General features: G+C 43.1%; 5 protein-coding genes across 5 annotated transcripts in view; 2 read left to right on the top strand and 3 right to left on the bottom strand.

Moving 5' to 3' along the window:
- The window catches only part of VTP21DRAFT_7890 (uncharacterized protein), a gene marked incomplete at both ends in the record, with an annotated part of 4,716 nt that extends 3,099 nt beyond the window's left edge, over positions 1-1,617 (bottom strand). Inside the window, 6 exons of the mRNA XM_069398681.1 lie at positions 15-157; positions 229-563; positions 635-750; positions 829-1,026; positions 1,107-1,242; positions 1,310-1,617. Coding sequence (XP_069246072.1) covers positions 15-157; positions 229-563; positions 635-750; positions 829-1,026; positions 1,107-1,242; positions 1,310-1,617 — 1,236 coding nt within the window. The remainder of the gene's footprint in view (positions 1-14; positions 158-228; positions 564-634; positions 751-828; positions 1,027-1,106; positions 1,243-1,309) is intronic.
- Positions 1,618-2,705: 1,088 nt separating this feature from the next.
- Positions 2,706-4,755, bottom strand: VTP21DRAFT_7889 (uncharacterized protein; the record flags this gene model as incomplete). Its single annotated transcript, XM_069398679.1, has 6 exons — positions 2,706-2,801; positions 2,874-3,053; positions 3,145-3,321; positions 3,389-3,787; positions 3,869-4,073; positions 4,139-4,755. The coding sequence occupies 6 exons, from the start codon at positions 4,753-4,755 to the stop codon at positions 2,706-2,708; spliced, it is 1,674 nt and encodes a 557-aa protein (XP_069246071.1).
- Positions 4,756-5,128: 373 nt separating this feature from the next.
- Positions 5,129-6,729, bottom strand: VTP21DRAFT_7888 (uncharacterized protein; the record flags this gene model as incomplete). Its single annotated transcript, XM_069398678.1, has 4 exons — positions 5,129-5,559; positions 5,643-5,926; positions 6,022-6,506; positions 6,586-6,729. The coding sequence occupies 4 exons, from the start codon at positions 6,727-6,729 to the stop codon at positions 5,129-5,131; spliced, it is 1,344 nt and encodes a 447-aa protein (XP_069246070.1).
- Positions 6,730-6,918: 189 nt separating this feature from the next.
- On the top strand, positions 6,919-8,319 carry VTP21DRAFT_7887 (uncharacterized protein; the record flags this gene model as incomplete). Its single annotated transcript, XM_069398677.1, has 1 exon — positions 6,919-8,319. The coding sequence occupies one exon, from the start codon at positions 6,919-6,921 to the stop codon at positions 8,317-8,319; it is 1,401 nt and encodes a 466-aa protein (XP_069246069.1).
- An 841-nt stretch (positions 8,320-9,160) lies between these two features.
- On the top strand, positions 9,161-9,784 carry VTP21DRAFT_7886 (uncharacterized protein; the record flags this gene model as incomplete). Its single annotated transcript, XM_069398676.1, has 1 exon — positions 9,161-9,784. The coding sequence occupies one exon, from the start codon at positions 9,161-9,163 to the stop codon at positions 9,782-9,784; it is 624 nt and encodes a 207-aa protein (XP_069246068.1).
- Between the last annotated feature and the right edge of the window lie 292 nt (positions 9,785-10,076).

Raw genomic sequence — 10,076 nt, 5'->3', positions numbered from 1 at the left:
TTGACATCGCTCACTTGAATGAATCCCTTCACATTCTCAGGTTTCGATCCTTCGGTAGAGGAGCTATCGATAGGTGGTTCACGATCAATTGCCTCATAAATCTTGGCGCCGGATGCAAGACCGAGCGAGAATGCCTGGAGGGATGGAGCAACGTTGGCTAGCAAAAAAAGAAAAAATAGTGTCAATAGTTATACAACCAAAAAAAAAAAAAAATAGCGTTGAGAATACCAATTGAGAAGGAGCCAATAAGGATAGGGAAGAAAACACGCACGATGGTTCCAGATGATAATTCGCCACTAAGAAGCATGGTTGTCCCATAGTAGAACGCCAAGGAATATGCAAGATAAATCCACATGAAAATAAGTGCAATTGCCACTGAGATGATCGTCCATTTAATATATCCTTTCTTTTTAGCATCCTCCATCTTTTTGTTGTAGAGAGATTCGAGTTTCCTCTGAGCACTAAAGGCTTGAACAGTCCGAATGGCCGAAAAGGCTTCGTCTGCGATTGTGGAGGCTTGGCCGAAGATGTCAAGTTGACCTGCTTCTATTCTTGCAACAAATCTTCAATGAAAATATAAATGGGAAATGAGAAACCGCTTTCGATAAGAATAGGTGCATTTGCGATAGTTTACCTGACGAAGAGCCATACTGAAAACAAAATGAGGGGCAAAATACAGAGACACACCAGCGTCAGCTTCCAGTTTGCAGTAAATGCAATGACAAAAGCAGCAATAAACGCACAGACATCCTATTTGTTGCGTATGTATATTTTAACTGAGTTTGCAAACGAGGGCCTATAATGTTGCGAAAATATATGAAAGCATACCTTAAATGCAATTGGAATTTTCTCGCTGATTCCATCTTGTATTTGGTGGGTGTCGTTGGTGATTCTGCTTGTAACTTCACCAGCTCCAATTTTATCAAAATATCCAATGTTCTGACGCAGAATAGCGGCCAAGTACTTCTCGCGCATGATGCGGGTTTGTCGCTCACCGGTGTATATCCATGTGGCCATATATAAGTACTGTATTAGAATGTCAACCATTGTGGTTAATATAATTGTAACAATTTGTTCTAGAAGTATCTCAAAATGCATCAACTTACACCACATACAAAAGTTGCTATAGCAATGTAAAGAATGTAGAGCACATTGGCGTTGATGTCCTCGGCAACTTTACTCGGGGTGATCACGCCTTTCATGAAATTGGTAAACGTGTCCACTAATCCAGAAAACATGATACTATAAAAATGGGGAGGAAATGTTAGAACAAGAAGATTCAGAATCCTCGAGTTAACATTCAACTTACGTCATGAGGGGGGTAGCAGCGCCGACGACTCCAGAAGCTATCAATCCTACGATCATAAGAAAGATGTCGAGTTTTGTGGCGTAACGAAACAGCTCATGAGCATTTAGCCTGCGCTCCGCTACATAAGTCTGCTTTTTGATGATTTCTTGCTCTTTGGGTGTAAGTTCGAATGGGGTTGCATTTGGGTCGATGGTGGTATCGGTTGAGGTGTCTTCTTTTTTTGATTCGTAATTTTCTGTCAATTTAGGATTATTGAGTGATTCCCGAAGGCTTAATGAAAGTGCATTGTCATCTATATTTCCGGCCATTGTATGAAATTAATTAGAAAATAAAAGGGAATGTAAAAGAAATATAAAGATTAATGTTTTTGTAGGGGACAGTTGAATGCTTTTATTGCATTTTTAAGAACTTCCTTTTTGAGAGTCCGGGTGTTCTTGTCATCGGAACTGTCTTTTTTCCACGGCAATTCCAATCTTTTTCGATGCCACGGGTTGCCGTTTGGCCGTCGGTAACCTTTTCCGGATAGAATCAAAGCCACCCAGGGGGGATTTATTGGTGATATCAACCGTTACCTGGCCTATGTTGGGATTAATGTAAGGCGCAGCCATGAGGGTTGATCCCTTTCTCCACTGTTTTTCTTGGCAGATTCTGCGGAAAAACTTAAATGCTTGTTAAAATAGAATTCTGCAAATATCAGGGCCCCCAAAAGAAACTCTAAACCAACCAACCAGGGAGGGTTTACCGGCAGTTTGCACCTATTTTTTTTTTGGGTACACTCTAGAAAACCTCTCAAATTGGTATTGTGATATTGCCAAATTAAATTCTTAACAGAGAACGGAAATATTGCTATTCCCTGGGTTTTTGCCGGTAAATCCTGGAAGATATCGGATGGGCCATGTGGTCGTTTATATGAGGAATTAAGTGTTCTATAGTTTTCTATTATGATTCTTTTGAAGTGGATCAAGTAGGATGATCATCTCCCATTCCCAGCTGTGTTGCCATAATAGTAAATAGTTTGAAGACATTATTGTTGGTTACTTATGTACATCTTTTATTTTTAATTTTGTTAGGCTTTGACTCTTCACCAGAGCACATGTTGTCACAAACTATCTTAATTGCGGTCGTATGCTCCCTTTGTCCGCCTAATTTGGAGAAGCACACTTGAGCTTCCGGATTATCATCCTGCCTATTCATTAATGGTGAAATGGTAAAATTATATCCAAAAATGTTTCTCGTTTATTCCAACAAAATCATGTCACCATTAGCATTTCAAATATATATACAATCAATAAAGGGGGAAAAAGAGAAAAAAGAAAAATTAAGAAATCAAAGACTAAGTGGTCAGTTTGCCAAAAATATTAGATAAAATACGGTTAAGTATTTAATATACCAAAGATTATTTCTGCTTTTCTATCCCTTTCCGCTGTCGCACTATCTCTCTCCGCCGGTCAATATCCTTTTCGGTCAAATGGAACATCCGACTAAAGCACATCTAATTCGTTAGAGAAATCAGCAGGAGCCTTACTAACGGATAACGCCATCCATGTATATGTAGCATTAATACCTCCATCAACCTGTGGCAGTCAATCATTCGTTTAGGCAAGTTCTGTACCACTTGGAAAACTTCAAGGGGGTCGTCAACCGCCAGGATTTCAGCCTCATTCATTTTGAGAACTGTAAGGGCCACACGAAAAAGAATCTTTTGTCCTTCATAGAAAAAGCAGTCCCAAACCCTTAGCACTGTCTGGACATATGGACCCATCGTAGAATGTATAAAAAGAGATACGTTTTTAGTGTATATAATTAGAGCTTGGCATGAAGGCTATTTCTTTTACCTCGATTGGGAATATATTGATGTACATAGTCAGAAACCAGTGGCACGTCACCAGCGTCACAGTCGGCATAGAGTTGGTCCGTTTTAATTCCCAGAAAGTCATCCCTTGACCCAATTTACTCCAGAGGGTGGGTAATTTCTCCTGGATAAGAAGCATCAACACATCCTGATCCGTGTTCTAAGAAGGATGTAGCTGTCGTATCAGTCCACTCTAATACCTGTTGGTTAGGAAGTTTGGAACTCACCACTCCATCCATAGTCACGTCATACATTCTTGGAGGCAAATAATCCACTATGGTCGTCACGAGCATCCAGAAAGCCTCCTCCTCCCCCATAAATATCAAAAATAACCCTGCAATGTAATTGAGACTCTGACAGTAGCCAATTGATGGCACATATACCGAAAATGCAAGCAAAACTCTCCTCAGAGACTGAATAGCAGGAACATTTCCAGAGACGACCACTCCATCCTGCTCTAGGGTCTGAAAGCGTATATTTTCAGGGAAAGTGCGATGGAGGTCGCGCTCGATGATCTCTGCGTATTCATTCCTCGAGCCCTGCAGCTGTGCATCACAAATAAGTTTGGTGTAAAGGCCGGGATGACGGTGCATTTTCCGATCAGCACCGCTGTAATAGAGCCAGGCCTAGCGAGGAGAGAAGTAAAAATATTGGACTATTTTTTAGGAAAAAATAGGTACTTAATCGTATATAATCTGAAAATTTACCTTCCCGCGTAGCGATGATGGGATTCCTTTTCTAATATATCGCTTAACCTTTGTGCTGCGCGAGGGCAGATTCCCGCCATGCTCTTGGATTAGCGTCTCCCACTTGTGCCGCCGTCTTTCTAGGACGGGCCCATACTTGGACTCAAATTCGGCAAAATCTTTAAGGGTGAGCCACTGCGAAGTCTTTTTAAACCCGTATTGATCTCTGGTAAGCATCAATATATTTAGTTAGAAATAAATTTTCAGATAAATAAGAGACAAGCGCTCTACCTCTCAATAAACCTATTATCCTCGGGAGTACTTTGACTTGGGCTATGCGGGAGATTCAATTTTGGCGCCGGTTTTTTATCCTGTGAATCTCGCCATGGGATTTTCAAATTTGGAGGCAGAGGAGGATGAGTTTTTGGCAAACTCGAGTTCGAAACTGGCTGAGGGGACAAATGAGATGGATGGCGTGAGGGAGAAGAAGGTGTAGAGAATGTCCCATTGGGCGGGGTTGGTAGTTGGTGGCCGTGACCCTTTTGGGCGGTAGATCTCACATCAAAACTTGAGGGGCGTTGCATCTCCAGTGGAGGCGGGTGAAGACTTGGCTGAGAGTGGAAAGGTTGCGTGCGCTGGCCAAGTGAAAGTGCACGTAAGCGAGATGTGGGAACACTAGATGGAGACAACGCGGAGTTCGGGGAAAGCATGGAAGACCCTGAAAATTTGGAGTTGGGATAATATCGTGATGGTGAGGGAGAATCTTCCATTCTCTCATTGTTCCCACAACCACTGCCCAAGAATCGTGCGAGAGTTTCGCCGGATATCCCAGGGGAGTTCTCCTCCTCGCTGTGAGTATCATTTTCATGCGCGCTTTCATCGTCATCCGCGTAATAGGATCGATACATTATTCTAATCGTTAAGTTATAGTTCTAATTACTGTAGAGGACCATGGATGCTGCGTGAGAGGAAGAGAGGGAACGGAAAGAGATGAGGATTGTCGGGCAAAAGGGTTTCTTTTATTCTCCTTTTAAAGAAGGGAATGAGTGGTGGGTTTGAGAAACTACTTCTAACCTTTCACAAGAGGATTATCTAGCTAATCTCAGATATCCAAAATATCCTGTTGATACAGAAATGGAAAAACAAAAGAGTTGGTGGTTAAAATAAAAAATTACAAAAATGAAAAATTGCTATGTGATAATAGGCGAAAAAAGGATAAGGATAGAATCATAAAAAAGCATAGAGTGATATAGAATTAATTCAAAAATATACTGGATGCTACTATTCCCAATCGCTCCAGTCATCTGCTTCTCCTTCTTTCTTTTCTTTCTTTTCCTTTTCTTGATCCTTTCGATTATTATCTAAAGACGATCTTTCCGCAATCATCTCAAAACTGTCTTCAGAAGTACGTGGACTCTTTTTTCCTGGCCTCGCTTCACCCACATCTGTTTGGGCTGCCGCACCCACTTCTCCTTGGCTACTCTCTGGCTCCACTGCTTTCATCTCTCTTGATTCATTGGAGGTTTCTTTCTTCACCTTCTCTGCCGTTACTTCCTTCTCTTGGGACTCTAATAATGTATTTTCCTCGCCCTCTTCTTTTACTACCTTGACTTCTCCTTTATCGACATTTCTCTCCTCTTTCCCTTCTACTCCCTCTTCTTCGTCATCCATGTCCCAGCTGAACTCCTCGTCGCCGTGTGCCTCTACAGCATCTGGGAGAAGAGTCCCAATAAAACGTGGATTTTGTAAGAACCAAGATTAGCCCACAAATTAAGTATAAAAGCCGATTATTTACCCTTGACTAGTTTCTTCCTCCTCTCATCTTCCTGCTCAACTTGCCATACTCTCCAAAAGTAGTGTTTCCAAAAATCTTCGTATTTGATGACTTCAGGTACAAGTTTCTCCATCATCTCGCGCACCTCTGGATGCTCCTCTAGGAGACGAGAAATTTCTTCTGTATACTCTTGTGCGCTAAAACCAGCAACGAAGGTTCGGTAGAAGGCGTCGTTCTCAGGCTCAGTAGTATAAGTCGAAGCATCCGTGCGAATCTTGGCGAGCTGAGCTTCTTTTCTATCCACACTATTCGAAAGCTGCATTTAGTCATCACAGAATACACCCTGGATAACGCAGAAAAAAAGCAGATTATAGGTTGAAAGATAGTAATTTACGCTTACATGATCTTCTTTGCTTGTGCTACTGCTCGTCTTCTTTCCTCAACTGGAGCTGTGATAGTCACTGCAGTATTCAATAGACCTCCCAATTCACTTCCCAATCTCTGGACCATCTGCTCGGCTGCACGCTGACCAGAGCGTAACCGCTGTGGAGCTTCTTTCAAGAGGCGCTCCGAGTAAGCCTCAGCTTCCTTGAGGTACTTCTCCACATTAGCTTCTTTAATGTATTTTTCCACCTGGGCTGGAGCTTCACGGAGTATTGAGAGAGACCACCGTTTTGACGAGGTTGGTGATTCTGGTGCAGAAGAAGATTCACCAGGACCGGATGTCGATTCGGACGGAGCATCAGTGGAGCGAGTTGGAGATGAAGGAATTGTAAGCTGACTTAGATGGTGAGAGACAGCATCAACTGTGTTTGTTGCATCGGTGCGTACAGTGGACACGAATTCAGTTAGATCACGTTTGGTGACATCAACTAAAGTTTCACCCTGGAAAATTTGGAGTATTAGTTCATCAATCGTTAATTGCATTCTGTTACACCATGTCAAATGTAAAATGGTGATTTACCTGCTTTTTCACATTTTCCACAAGTTTGCCAAACGTGTTTCCCCAAGAAGAGCTAGACCAACTCTGAAATAGGTCGACACCATTCCCCTCCGATTCGCCCTGCTTTTCTTCAGTTGGGGCAATAAACTGGTAATAATCGTCCATCGATAGTCTGCGCGCTTGCCTGAAATTGTGAGAAATTATAAAAAAAGAGTAGCGAGGAAGTTCTATTAAGGAACAAACTAGGCTGAGATTTTAGAAGGTTGAAGGAACTAAATTTCTTAGCAGTCACTCAAGTTTGAGCACCTGAAAACAACATTAAGTGAATATCCGGACGAAAGATTCCCAGCTCCAATGTTACCACGATTCACCATTTTCCGTCGTTTTCACTCCACGGGATCAGTTCTTCCCAACAAAACTATCCGCAGTCTGCTATCCTCCCCCTCTTCAGAAACAGTCACCGTCTATGGATGGATTCGGACTCTTCGCGCTCAGAAAACAGTTTCGTTTGCCGAGATAACTGATGGAACAACTTCCGCCTCACTCCAAGCGGTGCTCACTCCAGACATTGCCAAACCTCTCTCCACAGGCGCGTGTGTGCGGCTCGATGGCCGACTCATACCAAGTAGAGGCACGGGCCAGCAGGTTGAACTCGAGGTGAACAAGGTGCAGGTATTAGGTGAGTGTGATAGCACCTATCCTCTGCAGAAGAAGAGACATTCCATTGAATTTTTAAGAGAATGGGCTCATCTTCGGCCACGATCGAGGCTGGGAGGAGGAATGATGCGATTACGAGACAAGGCAGCTGCATGTTTTCATTCCTATCTCCGTGGTCAGGAGTTTATTGGTGTGCACACGCCAATATTGACTTCTCATGACTGTGAAGGTGGTGGCGAAGTGTTCACTGCCCTCCCCCAACAAAAACTAGTAGACTATGAAAAGGGCAACGAGAGCAGCTTCTTTGGCGCGCCTGCTTACTTAACTGTTTCCGGGCAACTTCAAGCAGAAATGCTTGCTAGTGCGCTTTCTCGTGTTTACACTTTTGGCCCGACATTTCGTGCAGAACCTTCTCTCACCTCGCGTCATCTCTCTGAGTTCTGGATGCTTGAGGTGGAGATAGCTTTTATCAACTTGACACAGCTGCTTGATGTTGCGGAAGGGTGTGTCCAAGCCGTGGTAAGAGATCTCTTAACCAATCACTCGGAGGAGCTCAGATTATTTGAAAAATGGGTTGACCCATCACTGAGAGCAAGACTTGAACGAACACTCCAGCCATTTGCACGGATAACTTATTCAGAAGCCATCGACATTTTGCAAAAGAGCAAAGGTAGTTTCGAATTTCCTGTAGAATGGGGACTTCCACTACAGAGTGAGCATGAACGCTACCTTGCCGAGAGCCATATTGAAGGTCCAGTATTCGTTACTGACTATCCGCACAGCTTAAAACCCTTCTACATGCGGCGCAATTCGTCTGAGGATACTGTGGCCTGTGCTGACCTTCTTGTCCCAAAGGTGGGTGAGCTTATGGGAGGAAGTATGCGTGAGGAGAGGATGGACGAATTGCTTGCCTCGCTTAAAGATCATGGGCTGAGCGAAGCAGAATACTCATGGTATTTAGACTTGAGGCGTTATGGGAGCGCTCCTCACGGGGGATTTGGTATTGGATTTGAGCGATTCATGATGTTCGTAACAGGAGTGGATAGCGTACGCGACGTGATTCCCCTACCCCGCTACTCTGGTCACTGCAAATATTAACTAAATTGTAAATAATACACCAAATAGACTTTACCCAATCTACAGTATACTGCCCACCTATATTTATCATTATATTTTGAACTGGGGATATCATAAATACTTGTAACCGATTGAATATCTCCAGAAATTCGTTGTAGTAATCCCTTCCATGGGCCCCACCTTTCCCTTGAGCTGATATAGGCGATTGTGTTATTTTATGTTTTTACATGCATTATGCATCCAAAAGAAATGCTTTATTGAATCGCCGTTACATTCACATGGATATCATTCTTATATAGGACGAAAATGCCCTACACCCAATGATAAAGTCCAATAAATGAAAGAAAATATATCATCCACGAAAAATAATCGTACTAAATAAATTTAGTTAGTAAAGCGTAACGTAGACTATAAAAACAATCTGTATATATCAAGACCGTGCAAACGTGGATATATATTTTCGAAGGCAATATTATGCTGATATTTTGAAGCCTTATATTGGTTGAATGACAAAAAGTGAAATATCTCTTCATCGGGTGATGCTTAACATCCAAGTGTTTTACCCTTTAGTCATGCCAGCGACCGTAAGATAGAAGATGTGTTTTCTATAGGCCTTCTTTTTGACTCTGCAGAGTGTAGCAGTGTTTGGAAAACGGCACGCCTACAAAGCTTCGATAGGGCCATATGAACTGTATTGAACTCGCGACCATTCATCTACAAGTTCTTCTTTTTTCAGTTGCACTATTGTGGGTCTGCGCCACACGAGATAAACTCAAAAATTTTACGAACCATGCTATTTAGAGGTGGAATATGGAGTCTCTCAATAGCGGGTTTATTTTTTTTATTTGTACTCAACCGTGCCATGGACATAAACGGAGACAAAGTTATCCTAACTTGGCCAGACTGTCCTCCCTTGTGTCGACTCTGCTCCAGCGAGGGCCACGATAGTCGAACCTGCCTCCTGAAAGAGAGGAAACGGCCCCAGGCCCCCAAGACTTTCGTTTTTGACAGCATTAGCACTACTACGGCCCAACAAAAAAACCCACCCACTAACAACGGCAATCCCTTGGTCTTCGGCGCGAGTAGCACTGAAAAATCACAAACAGATGCCGACGGCTTCACGCTAGTGACCCGCCGAAAAGGAAAACGTAGCAAGGCAGGAAAGAAGGACCAAACACAACCTGAGCAAGAGTACCCCTCAACAAGCGCCAGTACGCCTCGCCCGTTGAAGCGTCAGCTCAGGGACTTCCTTCCCTCCCCCACTACTCAATCAACTAACAGTGAATACAATCAAGACCAACAAGACATACCCAAAGAGAGCGAACTCAAAGAAACGCAGCCGACCCAATATGAACACTTAAATAATACCCACCAAGAGGATAACCAATACAGCCCGGAAACAGACCTGGACGATCCTAAGACAACGCACGGCGACCTTGGGACAACCCATGGCGACACGGACATTATGCACGAGGACTCGGCCTAATTAATCCTAAAAACAACCCATAAAAGCAAACAAACCCAACCCAATGCCAACTTTTTTATCCTTAAACACTAGGGGAATCGCTATCCCCACTAAAAGACGTACATTATTCAACTGGATCAAGCTAATTGCTAAACTCGACTTCATCTTCTTACAAGAAACCCACTTCCCAATCGATGAGAAACAAGACGACACTACAAACGCATGGAATCGAGAATGGGGTCGCCCTGCAATATGGTCTTATCACACCGCAATACTGTCCACGATACCAGATGCTACCCTTTCTGAGGTCAGG

This window comes from Calcarisporiella thermophila (assembly GCF_041956535.1).
Source record: "Calcarisporiella thermophila strain CBS 279.70 unplaced genomic scaffold VTP21scaffold_34, whole genome shotgun sequence".
Taxonomy (NCBI): domain Eukaryota; kingdom Fungi; phylum Calcarisporiellomycota; class Calcarisporiellomycetes; order Calcarisporiellales; family Calcarisporiellaceae; genus Calcarisporiella; species Calcarisporiella thermophila.
The sequence above is the reverse complement of the archived record's forward strand: the minus strand, read 5'-3'. Positions and strand labels throughout refer to the sequence as shown.